General features: G+C 45.4%; 1 protein-coding gene across 6 annotated transcripts in view; it reads left to right on the top strand.

Annotated features, from left to right (window-relative positions):
- The first annotated feature begins 2,225 nt into the window (after positions 1 to 2,225).
- The window catches only part of FAM120C (family with sequence similarity 120C), a 63,869-nt gene continuing 41,028 nt past the window's right edge, over positions 2,226 to 25,066 (top strand). For 2 of the 6 annotated variants that reach the window (XM_045578297.1, XM_036428894.2), the window contains exons 1-4: positions 2,226 to 3,041; positions 19,582 to 19,828; positions 21,055 to 21,137; positions 22,041 to 22,169. In XM_045578297.1, coding sequence (XP_045434253.1) covers positions 2,340 to 3,041; positions 19,582 to 19,828; positions 21,055 to 21,137; positions 22,041 to 22,169 — 1,161 coding nt within the window. In that variant the 5' untranslated portion in view covers positions 2,226 to 2,339. The remainder of the gene's footprint in view (positions 3,042 to 19,581; positions 19,829 to 21,054; positions 21,138 to 22,040; positions 22,170 to 25,066) is intronic. The other 4 variants (XM_036428888.2, XM_045578295.1, XM_045578296.1 and 1 more) reach the window with 3 other exon arrangements.

Below are 25,066 nucleotides of genomic sequence, written 5' to 3'. Positions count from 1 at the left end.
ATTTGTTTTTAAAAATATCTATTTGTTATTGAATTTTTACAGAGAGGAGGGAGAGGGATAGTTAGAAACATCGGTGAGAGAGAGAAACATCGATCAGCTGCCTCCTGCACACCCCCTACTGGGGATGTGCCCACAACCAAGGTGCATGCCCTTGATCAAAATCGAACCTGGGACCTTGAGTCTGCAGGCCATTGCTCTATCCACTGAGCCACACCGGTCAGGTGCAAACTCTATTTCTTAGCACTTTGCCTAAGGAGTTGGGTGATTCTCCCTGGCTTTCTGTTCCACATTTGCAGTTCCGAGCTTGGGTAGGAAATCATGGGCTGAGTTCAGGGCTGTGAAGCTTCTCTTTTCTGACCTCTGAGACTATTACACTTAGTCTAACCTCCTTACATTCCAGCTGACTGTATTTACAGAGAGACATCATCACATCAGGGGGACTGGAGAACAAGGCAGTACTAGGGGCCTTTATACAGATCACCTCATTCCGATCGCCTAGGCCAGTTTCCTAATCAGTGAGACATTTGAAGTGTGAGTTCTACTGTAAGTCAGCGAAGCCCACAGCACCTGACCCTCAGCAACTGCATATCTCTATTTTATTAAAATATATTTTATTGATTTTTTTCCAGAGAGGAAGGGAGAGGAATGTCAGAAACATCGATGAGAGAGAAACATCAATCAGCTGCTTCCTGCACACTCCCCTACTGGGGATGTGCCTGCAACCAAGAATGGAACCGGGGACCCTTCAGTCTGCAGGCCAATGCTCTATCCACTGAGCCAAACCAGTTAGGGCTGCATATCTCTTAATACAGGCAGGAGGCCCAAGGACAGTAAGCAACTGCTTTATTGCCAAACAACATAGAATGGCAAATTCTCTTTTTTAATCGTCATCTGAGGACATGCTTAGAGAGAAGAGAGAGAGAGAAAAATCAATGGAAAAAGTATCCTCGGGTGAGGATTGACTATCTCTATCTCTCTATCTCTATCTCTATCTCTATCTCTCATTTAGAATTGGAATCCTTGTAGTAATTTTACCAGACTTCCCTGACAGATTGATTCACAATGAGGTGTAAAAACACAGGTCCTAACTCAGTGAATACCAGAAAGGTACAACTTGTAATAGTTTCATTTGTGATGGTGCTTATCTCCCTGCCTGAAGAGCTCCTGAGGACAATGGATGGTCAATTTCACCTTTTCTCTGCATTGCCTTGGGAAAAAAAGAAGAAAAAAATAAGTTTCACTATTCATTCACTGGGGCCAAAAACGCTTCAAAAAATTGCAGTTGCTAAAAGTTAAATTAATTGAGTCAGAAATTGTGGTGGTTATTATGTTTTATGTTCCACAGCATCCTTCCTTCTCACGCATTAAAAGCTACACATATTAGCCCTGGCCGGTTTGGCTCAGTGGCGTGTCCACCCGCGTCCTGAAGGGTCCGGGGTTCACCAGGATTGCGGGTTCAATCTCGCCTTCGGTGTGGATGCAACCAATGGATGTCTCTCTCTCACATCGATGCTTTTCTCTCTCGCTTCCCTCCCTCCCACTCTCTCTAGGAAATCAATAGAGAAAAATATCCTCGGGCGAGGATTACCAACAACAAAAGAGCTACACGTATTATTTTTCACCCCCTGAAATGAACATTTCCACCTTCCAGAGAATTTTAGCAGACTTTAACTTAATCCAATTAATCCAGTCCGCTTCCTTTCCCCATGATGCATCGCTCCTTCTCCCTCTTCCCTGGAAAAGGCAGTTAAATACCACGAAGCAACTCGGTGGGTGCTAGGAACGGAGGTGCAAATCCTAAACATATATCATCACGCCCCGCCACTGGCGATCCTGCGAGACCGAGGGCTGACGGGGAGGGAATCTCGTTCCTCGGCTGCGTAGACCGAGGCCATGAAAAAAACCACAACTCCCAGGATGCCTCTGGGCCCCGCCCCGCCCCCACTCCTCAGCTAGAAAGTGTGTACCATCGACACTAGGCAACATGGCTTCCGGAAGTGGAAGGAAGAGGCTCCACCACTTTTGAAGCGGCGAGGAGCCGTAGGAGAGGAAAAAAAAACACAAAGCTAGGAGTGACCGGAGCCCGGCGTTGCCTTTATCCTCCCGATCTTTCCCGAATCCCGTTGGCCTCATCCCTCCCCCCCCCCAAATCCGGTCAGTGGTCTCTTCCCACTCCGCCCTCGCTCCCGCGCTCCCGCCCCTCGGGAATCCTCTTCCCACCCCTCGCCCCCCGCCGAGTGCGCACGCGCTCGCCCCCAGCTTCGCGCCCAGATCGCCGCTCCGCTCGCCGCGCAGCCGCAGCCGCCGCCGCCGCCTCGTCTGCCCGCCGCCGCCGAAGCATGGGCGTCCAGGGCTTCCAGGAGTTCCTGGAGAAGCGCTGTCCCGGGGCCGTGGTCCCCGTGGACCTTCTCAAACTCGCCCGCACCGTGTCGCGCCAGCAGCAGCAGCTCGTCCATTGCCAGCTGCCGCCTCCGGTGGCCCTGGCGCCCGGGGCTCCGCGCTTCGCCCGGGGACCCGGTCCTCTGCCGCCGCCGCTCCCGCCCCCCGGCCTGGGCGCCTACTGCGGGGGCCCGGGGCCGGCCCGGCACCACCACCCGGCTCACCACTACCACCACCACGGCCCGGGGCACCCCGGCCTCCACCCGCCGCCCCCGCCGCCGCCGCCCCCGCCCCCGCCGCTGCCCGGGGCGCGGGTGCTGGTGGACGCGGGCTCGGCGCTGCAGCGGCTCTACGGCGGCTACCAGACGGATTGGGTGTGCGGCGGCCAGTGGAACGCCATGCTCGGCTACTTGTCAGCGCTGTGCCAGGCTTGCGCCTACCCCGGCGGCGAGGGCCTGGAGCTGGTCGTCATGTTCCCCGGGGGCCTGGGCAAGGACCGGCTCGCGGAGTGGGGCCGTCGGTGCCAGACTGAGCGGCAGACGGCGCAGCTGATCGTGGGACACGTGGGCAACAAGGGCACCCCTCCTCCACGGGCCTGGTTCCTGCCACCGGCCTGCCTGAGCCACTGCGTGAGGCTGGCACTCATCCGTTTCCGGGTCAAGGTGAGGGAAGGGCCCCATCCTAATGTGCCCCACACCTGTTCCCTCCTGGCTACACACCTCCCCACCCATCCCCCCACTTAACTGCCCCCCCCCACCCATTTACCGCCCAACTAACCCATCTGCCCACCCCCCTCCATCATTCCATCCATCCACCCACCCCTTCACACCATCCCTCATCCCTTCGCGCACCTCCTTACCCCCATTTCCACCCAGGTCATCCCAGTGACTCCCTTCACCTCCCATTTCTCCAGCTGGCCTATCCCTGGGGCGTCGAGGAATATCTTTTGTATCATATCCCCAACTTTCCCTGCTGTTCGCCGCCTAAAGCCGAAATGCCTTTTTCCAGATCTTTCCACTTGGCATCTCTCTTCTGCATGCCTCTTTCCAGCCTCGAAGCAAAGCAGTTCAAAAGATGCTGAGCGAACCCCTTCTACACTACCGTGCTTCCCCGAAAATAAGACATCCTCCGAAAATAAGACCTAGCGCAACTTTGGGAGAAAAAAAATTAATATAAGACACTGTCTTATTTTCGGGGAAACAGGGTATTTCCCCCCCATTTGCACCTAGGCTTCTCCCTCCCCCACCCGGATGGCCATTCAACCTTTTATTTTTTCTTCTCATTTCAACAGGTACCTCCTCCCGTAGCCCAAACACACAAGCCAAAAACAAACACGCACACACATACACACACACACACAAAAACCACCCCACCGATTCAGTTACTGTTCAACAAGTTATTAACTCACCGAGCACGAGAGATGGAAAAAACACGAGACACGGTCCTCCCCTTGGAAAACCAAACATGCACACATGGAATACTGTATTTCGTGGTGTACATGTGATTATGCTTTAGGGTACAGATTGCACGTGCAGACCCTGATCTGTGTGTTGGGGTGGTTTCGGGGGGCTGAAATGGTCACGGGGGATCCCCACCTGGGCCTTCAAAGATGGGGGGCTTTTGAAGGGTTGCTGCTTTGGGAGGAGGCCGCTTTAAGAGGGAGGAAGGAAAGGAGCAGAAGCTAACGGAATATGAGCGGGTGAGGCCCCACGGGCAGTCGAGTCTAATCTCGCCTGTACTTGGTCACTGCCGATGGGGCCCAGGGAAGAGCTTGGCAGCAGCCCAGTTCTTGGCACTGCCGCTGCTCCGCTGCTTTCCCATGCTCTTAGGTTTCAAGTTCCTACGTGTGCAGAATAGCAAGGCCTGAGAAGTAAAGGGGGAGGTGGGCAGGAAGGAGGAGAAAGGAGTGCGGGATCGGGCAGGACAAAACCTCACACCCATTCAGCCACCGCGGCTCAGGGATGCGCTCCCAGTCAGGAGACAGGCCAGGAAATTGGGGGAATCATAAACTAGAGAAATGGTGCTGCAGGGAGTCATGAAAAAAACAACACAAAAAAACGCAGCTGAGGCTGAAAGACCCGCATAGAGAAGCTTACAGTGGTCGGGCGGGCATAGAGCTGTGGCTGCAGTTTGGTCATACGAGACCCCTTGTGCTCTGGGCTGCAAATGCGGGCCTGCGCTGCGGAAGTTAGAGCTGCTTTTGATAATGAAAAATCGAATCAGGAGCCATGCCAAATGTACAAAGCCAAAAAATATATATATAACAAGCTCATTTTGCTTGCCTTCCTACTTTTTAGTAGATTCCTCATTCATGGCTGTTCTTTCCAATTTGTTTTCATCGCTACCACTCGAGCTTTTTTTTTTTTTAATACATTAAAAAAATTGATTTTATGGAGACATGAAGAGAGAGAGAGAGAGAGATCAGTTGCCTCCCATATGCTCCTGATCGAAGGCTCCTGACCTGGGAATCAAACCCGCAACCTAGGTATGTGCCCTGCTTTGGAATCCATCCGGTTACCTTTTGGTGCCCAGGACAATGCTCAACCAACTGAGCCACACCAGCCAGGGCCCACCCAAGCTTTAAGGATTTTTTAAAATATATATTTTTATTGATTTCAGAGAGGAAAGAATAGAGAGAGAGAGATAGAAACATCAATGATGAAAGAGAATCATTGATTAGTTGTCCCCTGCATGCCCCCCGACTGGGGATCGAGCCCACAACCTGGGCATGTGCCCTTGACCGGAATTGAACCCGGGACCCTTCAGTCCGCACACCGACGCTCTATCCACTGAGCCAAACCAGCCAGGGCATTGAAGGACCTTTTACCTCATTGTCATTATTAACTGGGTTGCTGGCAACAATGGCTATCATTGATAGAATGCTTAGTATGTGCCAGGTGCTAAGTTGTGTGCTTTAACAAAACAAAAACCAAACAAATCTCTCCTTTGATCCTCCACAGTAACCAGTGAGAGTGTCTTATTCCTTTTCCAAATCAGGAAACCGAGGCACAGGAAGTTTAGAGACTTGCCTGGAGTCACCCAGCACTAAATGGCAGAGCTGGGATTCTGGGCCTCATGCCCAGGCTGTCTGGCTCCGCAGCTCATCCTCAACAACGGTGCTCTCTAAGAGGAATCTTTCTGAAGTGCCAGCGCGATTAGGTCATTCCCACACTTGATTTCAATCTTCCCTGGCTCCCGGGTAAAGACAGGTCTGGGTTGTTCATTTATATGGGGTGTCCCCCCACCCCCCAAAAAATGTATACACACACTTTGAATAATTACAGAGGCAGGGTTTATTAAAACCCATTTCATTTCCTAATGGGATAGAATCAGCTGTGAAAGTGTGTATACATTTTGGGGGGACATCCTTGTATGGGCCAGAGACCGAGCTGGTTGCTGAGGATTCGGGGGTGAAGGAGAGGACCACCCCTGCCCTCAATTAGGTCCATTAAGTAAGAGATCCACGCTGAAAGCAGAATTGCAGACCCTGGGGGCTAATTGCAAAAGATGATGCATGTGTCTAGGCTGGCGAAATCATAGCTGCTTTTAATAACGTGGCCTTGATGGGGGGGGGGCATGCTTACTTGGGAGTGAGGGTGTGAAAATTGGAGGCGGCTTCACAGGCTGATGTGAAGGGGGCTGGGAAGAACAGCTCAGACAGTGCCTGAGGGTACCGAGGCCTAAAATGGCCTATGTGAGTGCTGAATGCATTTTGATCCGAGGTTGGCAGGAGAGTTGAATGCTGAACATGGGTATGTGTTTTCCAGACGTTTTGGTACCCAAACGATCAAAAAATTTTTTTAAATATATTTTTATTGATTTCAGAGAGGAAGGGAGAGGGAGAGAGAGTTAGAATCATCGACCAGCTGCCTCCTGCACACCCCACACGGGATGTGCCCGCAACCAAGGTACATGCCGTTGACCGGAGTCGAACCTGGGACCCTTGAGTCCGCAGGCCATTGCTCTATCCACTGTCAGTCAAAATTTTTGAGATGCAACCCTAAAGTAGGGCTACCAAGTTCATCAAAAAATGAGATGTATGGATGGATGTGTGAGAAAGCAGGTTTAGTAGAAATGGTAGAATCGTGGTGGTATCCGAGTGTTCAATAAAATTATTTCAACTCTGCCATGTTTTTGAACATTTTTCATAATAAAATGTTCGAGGGGGGGGGGGAATCCCAGCTGCTCTCTTCCATCCGAGCAACACCATTGGGGAATATATAGAATAAATATATATAATTTAGCTTGTATAAGCTAAATTATAAACAAGCTCTTTGATCTTTTCAGGTTCTTCATAGTGTCTTGCATATTTGAGGTGCAGGATAAAATTCCCCCCCTGAACAAGCAGGTCTGGGATCCTAAGAGAATGCAGTGTAAGAGGAATTTAAAACAAATGTGGAATGTGGTTCTTAATTTCGCGGATTTAAGACTGGCTCCAGAATTGCCTAGGTGAAGTTCTCCTGGTTCTGGCGGATGCTTTTGTGGTGGTGCTTGTTGTCGTTGTTAGAGGGGACTTCCTGGTTCATGGCACAGATTGGAGAAGGGCTGGGGAAGAGTTGATTGTGGTTTTCCTTTTGAAAGTTTTTCTTTTCTCAAGTTGAAACTGAATGATTTAATGTATGATCATAAAGACACCTTGAACTTAGAGAAAAATGAATGTGGCCGGTGTATGCTGTGAGTGTCTTTTCGGATACGTGCTAGTTTCCGCAGAACGGACTTGCCCAGGAAAAAGAGGTCTTTTTCGATAATTCGTGGACCCGATGTGATAAGACAGTTCGTTGTTGTTGTTAAATATGCTTTTAGTGCTTTTTTACAGAGAGAGAGAGAGAGAGAGAGAAACATGGATCGGCTACCTCCTGCACGCCCCACACTGGGGATCGAGCCCCGGACCCCTCTGTCCGCAAGCCAATGCTCTAACCACTGAGCCAAACCGGCTAGGACTCCGCTTCGGTTTTGATGGTCCCTGCAGGGATCGGAGTGGCTAGGTCTTCATGTCTGTTAGGATTTCTCTACTGAGATGGCCGGCGGAGATGCAAATTGGGAGGTTCCGCGTACCCTTCCCCCTACGTGAGCGCGTATGCAGTCAGAAGGCAGCCGAAATTCTGACTCAGAGCAACCAGCGGCCCAGCGAGGGCCAGCAGGGACCCCGGATGGGGAGCCCCAAATCCGTGGCTCCTCCCGTGCACCCCACCTGTGGCCCCATTCCGGTTTGTCCCTTTGCCTCAATGGTGCAGCGGGGTCTCGCTCTGGGAGGCAGTAGCTCAGACGGATCTGAGATATTTTCAAAAAGCGGCAACTGTGCGAGAGGGGGGGGGAGGGGCTGGGGGAACGACGGCGCCGTTTCAGATTTTCAGGAGCTCTGCGCCGCCATTTTAGAAACGCTCCCACCATCTTGAAGAGAACAGGTTTCACTGGGATGATCGGAATGATCTGTGTGCGTACCGTTTAAAAAAAAAAGTATTTAGGTTATGCGCACACACATATTCCATTGCAGTTTATATTCCACGTGGTTTTCTATTGATATTAGTTGCTGGTGCACAGCATAGTCGCTGAAACGCTAGTGCTTCCAGACAGAGCCCACCGCTGTATTTGTCCTCCTCGTGGTCTTCAGAGCAGGCGGGGAAGCGGGCCTTTGTTCCCAGGCCATTTTCAGAGGTGCTAGGCAAAAAGGCCGGAGGGATAAATAAAAGGTAAAATGCGCAGATGGATGTTGAGCTTTAGACAAGGCAGGACTTATCGTGAGAGCATCCAGTGTATTTAATTGAGATGAATTTTGTTATTTGGTTAGTTTCTCTTGTACGTTCCCCAAGTCTTTGTAGTGGTAAGCACCAGGAGCCGAAAAATTCAGGCAACCCACATGGCCAGCCTGATCTCTTCCTGAGGGTTCCAGAGGCACAGCAACGTAAAGCAGTTTTAGAATATAATTTGGGAGATGTGGGGTTGTCAGGGAATGAATACTTGGTTTTGATGGTTATTATATACAGTAAACCCCCGATTTTGCAGAACTCAATTTAGCAGACTTTGGATCATTTCCGTTCCCTATCAGGCGTCTTCAAACTACGGTCCGCGGGCCACATGCGGCCCGCAGAGGAGTCTGATCCGGCCCGCCAGGTTTTTTGGGCAGTGAGCGCAGCCGAGGTGTTACAGTAGGAATTAGTAGTTCATATAGTCCGGCCCTCCAGCTCTCTGAGGGACCGTGATCTGGCCCCCACTTTAAAAAGTTTGAGGACCCCTGGATAGGCTTTTAACCCAGACTTGCTTATAATTAAATTAACAGGTTATTTTGTGTTATTAATACACGGTTATTTTTAACAAATTTTAGGGAATAGGCTATATGTTGTTAAAAAAAAACTAGTAATTTCGCCAACATAAGTAAATATTACATATGTACAACTATAGTCTACATATTCATATCCAAGTGTCACTGCTCATAAACAGTATTTGGCAAATGATTAGCACATGAGCACACCACCTGCTATATGGTAATTGGTTCTGTTGTTACCTGGTGTGACCTTCTGCAGCAGTTTTTGTTTTGTTTTAATCCTTATCAGAGGATATTTTTCCATTGATTTTTAGAGAGAGTGGAAGAGAGAGAGAGAGAAATATTGATGTGAGAGAGACATTGATTGGTTACATGTGCCCCAATCTGGGCCCGGGCCAGGGAGGCGCCTCACAGCTGAGGTACATGCCCTTGACTGGAATTGAACCCAGAACTCTTGGGTCCATAGGCCGACCGCTGAACCAAACCGGCTAGGGCTCTGCAGCAATTTTAACATGCTGCCTGATGTTCCTATGTGCACATTCATTTGCTTTCCGTGACTGGTGAGTGTACACATTTACAGGACTAAACAGTATACATTTAAAATTACAGTAATACATATTTTTCTATGAAATTGACCTTATTCATAATTTTACACAAACATGTCTATGTAAGTAAAAACAGGTAAACTAATTTGTCAATTTTTTAACAATTTAGAAAACTTACTGTATTATATAACAGACTTTTGGCTTCAGACACCCCTCACCCAAATGATAAAAACCTGTTGTAGCGAGGCTTTATTGTATTAGAAAAAAAAGATAATCATGTGAAACCCACCATTTCGCAGCTGTGCTATTTGAAAATTGAGAGAGAGAGAGAGAGAGGGAGGGAGAGAGAGAAACATCGATGTGAGAGAGTAATGTCGATCGGTTGCCTCCTGCATGTGCCCCAACCAGAAATGGCAGGAATGGAACCTGCCACCTTTTGGTGTATGGGACCATGCTCCAACCAACTGAACCACACTAGCCAAGGCTCACAGGTATGTTTCTTCAGAGGGAAGTGTGAGCTGATTAAAAGAAATCAATTAAGGTGCAGTACAGTGGAACCTTGGTTCTTGAACTTAATCCATTCCAGAAAGCTGTTCAAAACAGAATCATTTTTTCACATTAGAATTTAAGTTGAATTCATTCATTCCATACAGCCAAATGATTCCGTTTTAATCTTATATGCATTACATCCCTAATGTACTGTTTAATCTATAAATAAACAATTTAAAAACAAAAAGGACAAGAAATGTAAAGGAATATTTAACAAAAAGGAAGTGAAAAAATGAAAATTTAATAATCATCAGCAGCAAAAACAAAAGAATGCCAAAATATTCGCAGCACAATTTCCTAAGATGATAACAGCTCGAGGTTTAACCTTTGAGAGACGTGTGCATGATCAGACAGGCACCAGCACGAAGGGTTTGTTGAATGTCTCAAACTTCTCCCATCTCAATTCGGTTCTAGTCCAAGTTCACAGAAAAAATATCTTGGTTTTGAACCAAACTTCCATTTTCTACCTGACAACCCTTTCTTGCCGACACCTCAGCATGACAGAAAGCGTCTCTTAGGCAACAAACAAAGGAGCCAATGCTTTCGAGGCTGGTGAAGTCAGCAGATTAGCACAATTAAAAAAAAAAAGCCCAATGTTGCTAAGGATGAGAAAGAAACCGGTCACAGGCAATGAGAGGGAGAGAATCTGTTGTTGATGTGGGTAAAGGAAAAGCAGGCAGGCAGGGACAGCACTTCAAAGGCAGTGATACGTGACAAGCAAAGATGCTGCATGCTGACCCGCAGGACATCCCTGGACCAAACGCTGACAGTGATTCCTGTAAGGCTAGTGTGAGTGGTTCGATAAACTTAACATGTGTTTGTTTACACCTTAAACAGTACATTGGACATGCACTGTATGTAAGAAAGGTTAAAATAGAATCATCAGGGAGTCTGGAATGGATTAACTCAATTTACATTGTTTCTCATGAAAAAATGATTCGGTTCTCATATCACTTCTCCAACAGCCTTCCGAAGGGAATTAAGTTAGAGAACCAAGGTTCCCCTGTATTGCTATGTGAGCACCAAGTTGTATATAAAGTGCTTTTTAAATATCTTGTTTAATCCTCACAAGCTTGCAAGAATGCATGGTATTCTTCCCATTTGCCAGTTGAATAACTGAGTTGCATAGAGGTGAAATGATTTTTCCTTGGTCTGAATACTAGCCATTGGCGGATAAAAATCCTTGTTCTGGGTCTGTATCGCTCAAAGTCTCTCTCCACACTCTCACCATGCAGTTTCCTTTGTTTCATACATCTTGTATAAGATTGTGTATTTTTATTAGCCAGATAACACGCATAGATACATGTAGGAAAGCAATAATTCAATTACTGAACACTGAGTGCGCCAGCATTGCTAACTGTGCGGTACTGCCAGTACATGGCACATGTGTAAGCTAAATGCCAAGTGAAAGAGTCCGATAGTGAGGTTATAAGAATTCAAAAGAAATCATCTCTTTTCTGCATTTTCAGTCTCTCCATCTCTGGTTTCTTTCCCTCACAGTGTACATGAATAACTTAAAAAGCACACAAAACTTCCCATTGAATTTTTTTCATAATTGAGATTTTATTGTTTGTTTTGAGGATCAGTACACAGACATTTTAATTTGTACACAATTCTCAACATTCGTAAAAAAATGTAGTCATGTGGTTGTGATTCTTTTCTAAACAGTTATTCCAGTGACTTTCCAGCTTAAAATTTAGAGGCTAACTTAAGAGTATCAAGTACCAATATCTTCAGATGTTGATAACGCTGTTACATCAAAGTCCCACTAATTCACAGATTAATATCATGTATACTACATAATCAAATTTTCAATCTTTCACAGCACATTGACAAAGTTACTAGGAAAACTGGACTGTCACAACAAAGATATTACAGATGCACAAAATTCTGACAGGGAGAGCCAAGATCAAGGAGTGGTTTTCTTTTTCTTTAAAAAAAAAAAAATATATATATATATATATATATATATTTTATTGTGGTTTTTTTACAGAGAGGAAGGGAGAGAGAGAGAGTTAGAAACATTGATCAGCTGCCTCCTGCACACCCCCCACTGGGGATGTGCCCGTAACCAAGGTACATGCCCTTGACCGGAATCAAACCTGGGACCTTTCAGTCCACAGGCTGACGCTCTATCCACTGAGCCAAACCGGTTAGGGCTACAGTCTGATGATTCCTAGAGTTCTTTCTTTACTCCCATCCTCTCTTATGAACTTTTGGCACAACTTAGGTCACTTCATCCAGCAATAGCTAACCTTTTAGACCTCATGGACCGCCAGTTGGCAACTGCTGACTTAATCAAAAAAATATCCAAGATGGAGTTCAATAGTTTCCCCTCACATTTATTCTACTTTCTGTATTCTCTTTTTCTTTTTAATCTTCACCTGAAGATATGTTTTTATTGATGAGAGAGAGAGAGATGGAGAAACATTGAGCAGTTGCCTCCCATATGTGCCCCAACCATGAATCAAACCCACAACCTCTTGGTGCATGGGACAACACTCTAACCAACTGAGCCGCCTGGCCAGGGCTGTATTTTCTTTTCCTATGAATCCTGTCTCATCCATTTCAAGCCAGATACTCTGAGATAATAAATGTTTTTTAAGCCACTAAGTTTTGGGGGTGATTTATTGTATAGAAATAGATAAAAATAGCATTGATTGTGGCGCTTGTGCTCTTTTAGCAGTTTTGATGAACATGAAATATTTTTTGTACCCACACCTATGGAAAGTAAACGAAAAGATTATATAAGAAAGTCACATATTTAAAGGAAATTTGGAGAGAGCCTTTTTCTTGTTGGAAGTTGTAAGAAATAAGGCAAGCCCCCAAATTCAGGGGTCCTGGTAGAACACAGCATACTTGGGAGCCAGGTAGCAAGGCAAATATATTTACTTCTGAGCAGAAGGTGCGCAGCATATGGTCTGGGAGGGAAGGCACACTGAGCAGGCAGTCAGCTGGGGTTTGTAGTTCTGATGCATGTGACCTGTCCCTTTTGATTGGAGCTCAGGCACACAGCCTTTTGTGATTGGCTAATTCAAAGGGAGAGGTTGGCCTTCGCCATTTCAAGATGGCGGCTGCCAAGTCACACAGTCCAAAATGGCGGCTGTCTAAACTGTTCTCTGGCAGAAAAGATGACTCGTTTCTTCTCACAAAGTGATGAGTTCCTCTCTACCTAAATAAAATGTGTCTAGTGAAAGACTAGAGCTTAAGAAACCATTTAAACAGAAACCATAAGAAATACAACCAGTGTACAAAAATGACTGGTGTCAAAACAAAACGAATAAGCAGTTGCTAGTTTGCACAGTGGTTAGAGCGTCAGCCTGCGGACTAGAGGGTCGTGGATTTGTTTCTGGTCAAGGGCACGTACCTTAGTTGCAGGCTTGGTTCCTGGCCCTGGTTGCGTTGTGCATGGAGGGCAGATGTTTCTCTCTCTGTGTCTCTCACCTCCCTTCCATTCTCAAAAGAATCAGTGGGAAAAAATCTCCTTGGGTGAGGATTAACAACAACAAGAAAAAGCGATTGAAATTTCAATAGACTTTTGTTTTTGTTTTATATATTTTATTGATTTTTTTACAGAGAGGAAGGGAGAGGGATAGAGAGAGAGCTGAAAACATCGATGAGAAATATCGATCAGCTGCCTCTTGCACACCCCCTACTGGGGATGTGCCCGCAACCAAGGTGCATGCCCTTGACCGGAATCAAACCTGGGACCTTTCAGTCCGCAGGCCGACGCTCTATCCACTGAGCCAAACTGATCAGGGCTCAATAGACTGTTTTTGAATATAGACACAATAAATGATACCAGCATGAAATGCAAATAATGTAGTAAGTAAAACATTGCTAGGCCTTGAAAGCCTTTTGTAGGTAGAAGTTTGAAAGAAGAGTGAGTATAGCAGAAATTACATCATAAACAAGCATAGGAAATACTGTGGCTCCAAATGTTAAAAATGGGTGGCCGAACAATTTGAGGACAACTTGGGTCAAGAAGCTATTTGTGAAATTTTAGATTGCATCTATTTACAACAGATATAAATGCTGCCCATATAGTTATACACTTGGCTATGTGCCTAGCTAGTAGTTCTCACAGTATGGTCCCTGACCAACAGCACTGTACCACCTGCACACTTGTTAGAAATGCAGATGCTCAGGCCCTGTCCCAGACCTCCTGAATCAGAATCTGGAGATGGGGCTTGTCGGTCTGTTTTAACAAGCCATCCACCATAGAGCTCGAGAACCATTGCACCTGCGTGTTAAAATGTTTGATGCAGCCCAGCCGGCCTGGCTCAGTGGTTGACTGTCAGGGTTCAGTTCCCTCAGGGCACAGGCCTGGGTTGCCCGTAGGAGGCAGCCGATCCATGATTCTCATCATCGGTGTTTCTCTCCCTCTCTCCTCCCTTCCTCTATGAAATCAATCCAAAAACATTAAAACATTTTGTATGCCATCTCACTCTTTTGGCCTAGTAGTCTGTGACAGGTGCATCCAGAAATAACTGGATTTTGTATGCTGAGAAAGTCTTGAAATTTTTAGTATAAATTGGTCAAAGTTAGTGAATACGACTACATGTGTGCTTCTGCAAAAGCAATGCTGTTGGACTTTGAAACAAACATTTTACAAGGGCTAAAAGCTTTGTTATGCCACTCCTGAGGAGTCACCGTGCAAAAATGTTCAAAATGAAACATGTCAGGAGCTAGTAATTAACATGGTGATTTGTACCAACCACAGTTGAATACTTTGCTTAGTGACTAGATTCATGTTTTGGAAATCTGCTCTATCATAAGGAGATTGGTTGGCTTGGTACTGAAGATGCTGAGAAAACAATTGCTTAGTTGGCATTTAAAGGGCATTCAGCACTCCGGAAATGATTGAAATAAAATATTTAACCTGTTTAGTTGGCATTTCAACGCATCCAGACACTTTGAATTGAACCAGGATTGTTCAGAAATACCTTCACAAGCGTATGGTTGTATTTATTTGCTTGTTACTATTATAGCATAATTAGGCCTTTAGGAAACTCGTTTTGTTCAGTTTATGTTGTTCATTTTATTCCACAAATGAGTGAGTTCTTGTGATATTTACCTTTCTCTGACTGGCTTATTTCACTTAGCACAGTGGTCGGCGAGCTGCGGTTTGCCGCTCTGTTGACTAATGAGTTTGCTGACCACTGCCTTAGGGAAAAACTTAAAAAACGTTTTAATAATGTACTAAACTTCTGGGTAAGGGTAATGCCTTACTCAGTGGTCAGAAAACTCATTAGTCAACAGAGCTGCAAACCAGTTGCAGTTCACGGGCCGCAGTTTGCCGACCACTGGCTTAGCCCAATGCTTATTATGAAATATGAAACACTATGATGTCAGCTCCATGAAGATAGGAATTTGGGGCTCTTTTTAAAAAATATATTTTATTGATTTTTTACAGAGAGGAAGGGAAAGGGATAGAGAACTAGAAACATCGATGAGAAACATCGACCAGCTGTCCCCTGCACACCCCCTATTGGGGATGTGCCCGCAACCAAGGTAGATGCCCTTGACCGGAATCGAACCTGGGACCTTTCAGTCCGCAGGCCAATGCTCTATCCACTGAGCCAAGCCAGTTTCAGCGAAATTGGGGCTCTTGTTCACTGTATCCCCCCACACCTAGATCAGTGCCTAGCACATATCAGTTCCTGGCTCTATAAATATTGGTAGAGCCCTAGCTGAGCTTTGACTCAGTGGATTGAGTGTCAGCCTGTGGAATGAAGGGTCCCGGATTCCATTCTGGTCAGGGCACACACCGGGTTGTGGGCTCAGTCCCCAGTGTGGGGCTTGCAGGAGGCAGCCGATCAATGATTCTCTCTCATCACTGATGTTTCTATTTCTCTCCCCCTCTCTCTTCCTCCCTGAAATCAATAAAAAAATATATTGGTTGAGGGACCGGTTTGGCTCAGTGGATAGAGCGTCGGCCTGCAGACTGGAAGGTCCCGGGTTCGATTCCAGTCAAGGGCATGTACGTTGGTTGTGGGCACATCCCCAGTAGGGGGTGTGCAAGAGGCAGCTGGTCGATGTTTCTCTTCCATCGACGTTTCTAACTCTCTGTCCCTCTCAATTCCTCTCTGTGTAAAATCAATAAAAAAAAATATATATATATGTGTATATATATATATATATATTGATTGAAAGTCAAAATGGCCCATTGGTCCCCTACTCTGTGCCAGGTGTTCTATGCACAAGAGATACAGCAGTAAACAAAACAGACCAAAAATCTCAGCCTTCTTGGAGCTTACATTTTAGTGGCAAATACTTCTAGATTTTAAAAAAATATATATTTTTTTAATGATTTCAGAAAGGGAGAGAGAAAGGGAGAGGGAGAAAGAGAAACATCAATGATGAGAGAGAATCACTGATTGGGTGTCTCCTGCACGCCCCCTACTGGGGACCGAGCCCGCAACCCAGGCATCTGCCTGATCAGGAATCAAATCTTGATCTCCTGGTTCATAGGTCAACTCTCAACCACTGAGCCAGGCCAGCCAGGCTACTTCTAGTTGTTTTTAACAGCAAATATTCAATAAAATAAAATATTTCTCGAAGAGCCGAAATATAAAATAGGTAAATATGAGCTCGGTTTGAAGAGAAAGTAGGTGCATCTGAGTATTTGATCCAGTTTTCTACCTACCCAAACTCTGGTTTGGGAAGCACAATTTAAAATCCACTGCTTCGGACTACTTAGATTGGAAAAGAAACTTCTCAGGGAGCTCTTTCCCCCTGAGTTTTATTCTTCTTTGTATTCATGCCACTCTATGCTGTCTGTGTCCTAGCACTTAGTAGGCTCTCAATTCATATTCGTTGGACTAAAATTGAGTTGGTGATTAAAAGCTAGACAGCCCTGGCTGGTTAGTTCAGTGGTTAGAGCACTGACCTGCGGACCAAAGGGGTCCAGGGTTTGATTCCGGTCAAGGGCATGTACCTTGATTGCAGGACTGCAGGCTCCTCCTGGGCCTGGGCCCTGTTCGGGACTCATGCAGGAAGCAATCGATCGTGCGGGAGGTAATCAATTGATGTGTTTCTCTCACATGGATATTTCTATCTTTCCCTCTCTTCCACTCTCCTTAAAAAATCAATGGGAAAATATCCTCAGGTGAGGATGAACAACAATAAAAAGCTGTAGACAATTCAGAATCTCAACTCTTGCTTTCCTTATAGCTCAAATGTCCTGCTTTTCTGCTTAGTCGTTTGGGCATGTTGTTTAATTTCGCCTGAATCATTTTGGTCTCCTGGAAAATTGCACGGTTGCCAAGGAAACTGGATCAGCTTGGACCAGGGCCTGTAAGTCATTCTGCATAGGTGGTAGTAATCATCGGAGCTGTTCTCTGAGAGGCACTGTGGCCGGAAGGCTTTCTCCTTGCCCGCCAGGGTTTCATTATCACCAGCTGATCTGAAGCACAGGTTTGTACATTTTGAAGATGCTCTCCAGCCATTGTGATTTGCACTCCTGGTGTTATAAGAGCCACCAGATTAGTTAAAAATCACTAGTCCTTGGCTTTCTGGAATTGAAATCAGTTGGATAGCGGCGTAATGTGCTTTAGACCAGACAGAAGCAATGTGCTGTCGCCGAAAGAGCAGCGCAACCCAGGCTTCTGCTTCCCAGTTCTGTGACCTTGAGGATGGCACCTCATTTCTCTAAGCCTCAGTTTCCACATCTGTAAAATGGGGCTTACATGGTCAGATTGTGATGATTGGGGAGAATATGCTACACGTAGCCTTATGCCTGGTACAGGTAGAAGGATGCTCAATCAGGGACGTGTATGAGAGATGCACTGGAAGAAATTATCACCAGGGACTGCATAACACTGGACTGCCCTGACCCCACTGGAGTTTATCACAGCTCTAGGCTTCAATATGTTACAGTGTGATGTAAGGAATTTTGGTTCCTTTGCTTGGATATCAAATACACCTTGCTTTGCTATCTGCTTACCGGTGTCCGTCCCCTTGTATGACTAACGTGTGACATGACTCTCTCCTGTGACCCATCTCCCTTTACAAAGGCTGGCAAAAGCTTACTGCATTGAAACTCCTGTCAGACTTCAGAAAACTACCATTCCTTTACAACTCAAATGAAGGATTAGATCAGTTGGGTTCAACAAAATTATCACGGTCCACAGGCTCTAGGGCCAAAATCCAGGTCTAGCTCCTTCCAGCCACGTGACCTGAAGGACAGGAACGTAAAGTGGGTATAGCAGTAGTAGTTGTGGCCGCCTAAGACTGTTTTTTGGGTATGAAACGAGTTAGTGCATGTAAAGTACTCGGGACATTACTTAGCACATAGAGCGTGTTCAGTATCTGTTAGCCATCGCTATTCATATCACTGTGCTCCAGGTCTTATGTGGGAGCTGGGAACACAGATAGTGTCTCTGGAATGAAGGAAGTTGGTGTGGTGGGTCCAGTGTGCTCTAAGTGCAGCTATAGAGGGACACACAGAAGGGCACTTAATGGTATGTCTCTCAGGAAGAAGCCTGGTAATGAACTTGGGTTTGAACCCTGCCTTCTTCACTCACTCATTATGTAACTTTGGGGGCAGCCCATTTCTTGCAGCATTCGTTTTCCCACCTTTAGAAATGGGGTTAAGTTGCCCAGGCCGGGTTGCTCAGTTGGTTGGAGAATCATCTCGTGCACCAAAAAGGTGGTGGGTTCGATTCCCGGTCAGGGCACATCCCTAGGTTGTGCGTTTAATCAGTCCCCGGTTGGGATGTATACTGGAGACAACCTCATGTCAATATTTCTCTCTGTCTCTGTCCCTGTCTCTCCCCCTCTCTCTAAAGATCAATAAAAACATTCTCAGGTGAGGACTGACAAAATAAACATGGGGTGAAGTTTCTGATACCTACATGATGGAAGTGCCCTTGGTGCTCTTAAAGCAAGTATATTTTTTTAAATATACTTTATTGATTTTTTATAGAGAGGAAGGGAGAGAGATAGAGAGCTAGAAACGTCGATGAGAGAGAAACATCAACCAGCTGCCTCTTGCACACCCCCTACCGGGGATGTGCCCACAACCAAGGTACATGCCCTTGACCGGAATCGAACCCAGGACCTTTCAGTCCTCAGACCGACGCTCTACCACTGAGCCAAACCGGTTTCGACAAGAAGTCATTTTTAAAGGGGAGTTAGATGAGCTTCGGTTCAGGCTCTAGCTATATGGTGTTTAACCTTCCTGTGTAAGTCTTTACATCCACATCTCCCTTGCCCATGGTTGTTCTGATGTTGAAATAATTTATGTAAACTATGCGGGGTATATAGAGGTGCTGAGCAATAAATAATAGCTTTTATCTTTCTATTGTAGTTATCTTCTGTTAATTTCTTTTAAAGAGGCTTAGGCCTCTCAGTTTCACGAAAGGAGTATAAAAAGATTGGGCATTTGAACAAACCCAAAGATAATTCTGCGTTTACAAGAGAGACTTTAAATATAAATACATACACACACACACACACACACACACACACACACGTATGTATGTATTGATTTCAGAGAGGAAGGGAGAGGGAAATAGAAACCTCAGTGATGAGAGAGAACCATTGATTGGCTGCCTCCTGCATGCCCCACACTGGGGATCAAGCCCGCAACCTGGGCAAGTGCCCTGATTGGGAATCGAACCTTGAGTGACCTCTTGGTGTTCATGGGTCAAGTGCTCAACTGCTGAGCCACTTCAGCAGGCAAGAGAGAGCCCCCCCCCTTTTTTTTTTAACTCTTCCGTTCAATCTCATATAATCTTGTTTCAACAAACGGTAAAATTCCGTTACTAACCCTCCTGACCGCTAACCAGACGCAGCTCTGCTTCTATTGCATGACCTTGTTCTTCTCTGCTTCCCTCCTAGGTCTTTCAGAGCCTCGAGGACCACCATCTGGAAGTGGTGGCTTTTTTCAAGGAAAATGGCTTCCACGGCCTTCTTGCCCATGACTCCGAGTACGCTCTCTACAATATTCCCTTTTACTACAGTTCCCATGCTCTGAAGCTGAGCTGGAACGGGAAGAACCTCACTACCAACCAGTTCTTGATGCAGGAGGTGGCCAAGCAGCTGGGCCTGAAGCGGATGAATTTTCCCATATTCGCTGCGCTGCTAGGTAGGTGTTTCCGAGAACAGATTCCAGTGATTAGTTTCCCCTTCTGGTGCTAAGAGATGAAGACCAGAGCCATCTAATCTGTCATCATTGGATTTGTCTTCTGAAAGTTCTCCTGCCAAATACTATGCTGCTGAGCTTTTTATAAAATTACTTTCTCTTTTAAAAATATTTTTTATTGATTTTTTCTTTTTTACAGAGAGGAAGGGAGAGGCATAGAGAATTAGAAACATCGATGAGAGAGAAACATCGATCACCTGCCTCCTGCACACCCCATACTGGGGATGAGCCCGCAAGCAAGGTACATGCCCTTCACTGGAATCGAACCTGGGACCCTTCAGTCTGCAGGCCGACGCTTTATCCACTGAGCCAAACCAGTCAGGGCTGAGCTTTTTTAAAAAATATATATTTTATTGATTTTTTTACAGAGAGGAAGGGAGAGGGATAGAGAATTAGAAACATCGATGAGAGAGAATCATCGATCAGCTGCCTCTTGCACACCCGCTACTGGGGATGTGCCCGCAACCAAGGTACATGCCCTTGACCGGAATCGAACCTGGGACCTTTCAGTCTGCAGGCCGGTGCTCTATCCACTGAGCCAAACCGGTTTTGGCTGAGCTTTTTTTTTTTTTTAATATTATTGATTTCAGAGAGGAAGGGAGAGGGAGGGAGGGAGGGAAGGGGAGAGAGAGAGAGAGAGAGAGAGAGAGAGAGAGAGAGAGAGAGAGAGAGAGAGGGAGAGAGAGAGGAGTATTAATGATGAGAGAGGATCACTGATCGCCTGCCTCCTGCACGCCCCCGGAACATGGGCATGTCCTTGACTGGAATTGTACCTGGTACCCTTCAGTCTGCAGGCCGACTTTTTTTTTTTTTTTTTTTTTTAATATATTTTATTGATTTTTGTACAGAGAGGAAGGGAGAGAGAGAGTTAGAAACATCGATGAGAGAAAGTAATCGATCAGCTGCCTCCTGCACACCCCGCACCGAGGATACGCCCGCAACCAAGGTACATTTCCTTGACCGGAATCGAACCCGGGACCTTTCAGTCCACAGACCAACGCTCTACAACTGAGCCAAACCGGCTTCGGCTACTTGATGATTTTCTCTCACAGAATCTTTGTCAGGCCCTGAGGTTCTAAGAAAACACAAAGAGAAACATAGATCAGCTGCCTTCTGTACAACCTCTAAGGGGGATGTGTGCAGCCAGTAAGTGATAATGTGTTTTGTAGGTAACCACATTCTCCCCGACGAGGACCTGGCTGCTTTCCACTGGAGTCTCCTGGGACCAGAACATCCCCTTGCATCACTTAAGGTACTGTGCCCCTCTCCTGCCGATACAGCCATGCCTCGGGGACCTCAGGCTTTGATTGGAGTCTTGTTAGAACAATTACCTTTCATTAGGCTTAAATGACTTCTAATACTTAGCAGATAAAAATTTATAATTCTGATGAATACCTTAGAGGAAAAAGTTCGTTTTTCCACCTTCTGTGTAGGGGAAAACCCATCTCTTGCCTCCTGTTTTTCTTTCCTGTGTGTGTCCTTTACTTTCACACTTCCACCACGCTCATTCAGAATACATCACTTCTGATGCTTCTGGTCACCAAACGTGCTGGGGTTTTCCCCACATCAGGCACTTCTCTGCAATAGCAGCTGGGTATCCTACAGTTGAACTCATTTAAAATTACACACACACACACACACACACACACATATATTCGATGACTACTTTATTGTTTTTAAATATATTTTACTGATTTTTTTACAGAGAGGAAGGGAGAGGGATAGAGAGCTAGAAAGGTCGATGAGAGAGAAACATAGATCAGCTGCCTTCTGTACAACCTCTAAGGGGGATGTGTCCACAACCAAGGTACGTGCCCTTGACCGGAATCGAACCTGGGACCCTTCAGTCCACAGGATGACGCTCTATCCACTGAGCCAAACCAGTCAGGGCTCTTTTCATTTTTAAATATATTTTTATTGACTTGTAGAGAGAAGAAGGGAGAGGGATAGAGAGAGGAAATCATCATTTGGCTGCCTCTTGCACAGCCTCCACTGGGGATCGAGCCCACAACCTGGGCATGTGCCCTGACTGGGAATCGAACCGTGACCTCCTGGTTCATAGGTCGACTCTCAACCATGCAGGCCAGGCACCTCACCCTTTTTCCTAACAACCCATGTCTGATGCCAGTGTTCTTGTTTATATGAACTCTTCTAGGTTCGAGCTCATCAGCTGGTTCTTCCTCCGTGTGATGTGGTGATCAAGGCCGTTTCTGAATATGTTAGTGCCATCAAAGACCCCTCTGACCTGGATGTGGTCGGGAAGGATGTTTTCAAACAGTCTCAGGTGAGCTAGCTGCCCCTTCCTAAGAGTAGCCAGTTTTCTTACCTTCACCAGTACCACCAGCAGATCCGATCTTTCCTGGGTAGGCTCCCTCCTCTCCTCCAGCTGCTTGTCTTCTCCATGCATCCAGACCAGAGCCCCAGAGCTTCCTTGAGAAAACATTACTAGGACTACATTGAAAGGATTCTTCAACTTTTTCCCACTGACTATCAAAGCTATGCAAGCTCATTCTGGAAAATTTAGAAAATAAACAAGCAAAAAAAAAAAAAAAAGTCACTTAAAATCTAAAATCTCATTACCCAGAAACAACATGCTATATTATCACTAGCATATATCCTCTTACTCTTTTATTATTATTATTTTAACCCTTTCCCAAAGATATTTTTCCATTGATTTTTAGAGAGAGGGAAAGAGAGAAATATCAATATGAGAGAAACACATTGATTCGTTGCCTCCTGCACATACCTTGACCAAGTCCAGGGGTTTAGCCTGCAACTGAGGTACGTGCCCTTGACCAGAAATGAACCTGGGACCCTTCAGTCCACAGGCCAACGCTCCATCTACTGAGCCAAACTGGCTAGGGCTCTTTTCTTTATTTCACTGTATATTTTAATATAAAGGCAGTCTTGCTTAGTGTAGGATAATGGGTAATGAGAAAGACTACTTAAAGTAGGTTCACATAAAACAAGAATTGATATTTCATTGTTAATAGTGACAAAAGAGCTTGACTATGATTTTGTCTTGTGAAACGAAGTTAGGAAAATAAGTTACTTTTCCTTTTCTTTTAAATATATTTTTATTGCGCCGAAGCCGGTTTGGCTCAGTGGTAGAGCGTCCGTCTGTGGACTGAAAGGTCCCAGGTTCGATTCCGGTCAAGGGCATGTACCTTGGTTGCAGGCACATCCCCAGTAGGGGGTGTGCAAGAGGCAGCTGGTCGATGTTTCTCTCTCGTTGACATTTCTAGCTCTCTATCTCTCTCCCTTCCTCTCTGTAAAAAAATCAATAAATATATTTTTATTGCTTTCAGAAAGGATGGGAGAGGGAGAGAGAGAGAGAAACATCAGTGATGAGAGAGAATCATTGATCAGCTGCTTCCTGCACACCCTACACTGGGAATCGAACTTGCAACCCAGACATGTGCCCTGATTGGGAATTGAACTGCGACCTCCTGGTTCATAGATCAACACTCAACCTCTGAGCCATCCCGGCCGGACCAGTTCTATGAATTTTTAACATGTATAGATTTATGTAATCACTATCACATTTAGGATCAGAGCAGTTGAACCACCCCAAAATCTTATGCTGTCCCTTTGCAGTTACACCCAAACTTATCCCCAACTCTTGGCAACTATTGGTCTGTTCTCTGTTACTATGGTTATAACTTTTAGAGAACAGCATATGACTGGAATCATATAGTATATAATCTTTTGAGAACGTCATTTTCATTCAACATAATGTCTTTTCCAGTCTTCTAAGTTTTTGCATGTTGCATCCAGCAATAACTTATTCATTTTTATTGCCAAGTAGTATATATTGTGTGGGTATACGTTTGTTTATGCATTCATCCTAGAGGATATTTGAGTTTCCAGTTTTGGTTAGAGCTGCTGCTATAAACACTTGTGTATAGGTTTTTGTAGGAGCATACGATTTCATTTCCCTAGGAGTGGGATTTTTGGGTCATGTGGTAAGTATATGGCTAACTTTATAAGACTCCGCCAAACCATTTTCCACAGTGGCTATTTCATTCTTCATACGCACATGTTACTGTCAGTATTTTTATGGCCATTCTAATTGGTATATTGTGATAGCCCATCATAATTTTAATTTGCTCTTATCAAATGATTAATGATGAACAGTTTTCTTCTGTTTATTTGCTGTCCATATGTCCTCTTTGGTGAATGGTGTGTTTGTTAACAGTCTTTTGCTCATTTTTTTAATCGGGTTGTTTGTTTATTTCCTGCTCAGTTTTGAGAGTTCTTTATATGTTCTGTATACAAGTCCCTTGTCAGATATCTGGTTTGTAAATATTTTTCCCAGTCTGTGGTTTGTCTTTACATCCTTTTTTTTAAAAAAACTATGGCTCTTTATTTTCACATGGACACTTCAAAGAAAGTCATTACTAGCTTTTTTTTTCCTTCTTTTGGTGGGTTTTTAATTTTTTTTATTGATTGACTTTTTTTGAGAGAGAGAGAGAGAAGGAAACATCAGTTTGTTCCACTTGTTATTGCATTCATTGGTTGCTTCTTGTATGTTCCCTGACCGAGGATCAAACCCGCGACGTTGGTGTATTGGGACAATGTTCCAATCAACTCACCCACCTGGCCAGGGCCTACTTTTGTTTAATGTAATAAAAAGAAGAAAAGTCACACAAAAACATTAAACCTTGGGCTTAAAGGAAACCCACCTATCACTAGGAGCCTGGTTGAAGGATTCATGCTTTTAGAAGGGACATACAGTGCAGAATTCTCTAGAGAGAAAAGCAGTTTTGAAACGAGTTGGGGAGCTCATTTCCCAGGCTCGGAGTGATTTGGGGGAGGTGTCACAGTGCTTGGCATAGGGTAATGGGATAGTGATCGCTGACCAGGGCCTTGGAGTGGCTCTTGCTGTCACACAATGCAGGTAACGGAGAGTGAGACACCAAAAAGTAATTAAGGCGCCAACCAACATTTTTTAATTGAGCATCTATCATGTAGGTCCAGAAAGGATAGGCATAGACTGTGTTGGGGTGGAGGTCCCAGAAACTGTCAGCCAGTAGAACAGCCTCTCTATCAGTTTCCCAAAGTTGTGCCACTCTTTTATTTTATTTTATAAATTTTATTGATTTCAGAGAGGAAGGGAGAGGGAGAGAGAGGTAGAAACATCAGTGATGAGAAAGAATCACTGATTAGCTGCCTCCTGCA

This window comes from Pipistrellus kuhlii, unplaced genomic scaffold, assembly GCF_014108245.1.
Source record: "Pipistrellus kuhlii isolate mPipKuh1 unplaced genomic scaffold, mPipKuh1.p scaffold_m20_p_95, whole genome shotgun sequence".
In the NCBI taxonomy this organism is placed as follows: Eukaryota; Metazoa; Chordata; class Mammalia; order Chiroptera; family Vespertilionidae; genus Pipistrellus; species Pipistrellus kuhlii.
Note: the sequence above shows the minus strand (reverse complement) of the source record. Positions and strands in the feature narration are given on the sequence as shown.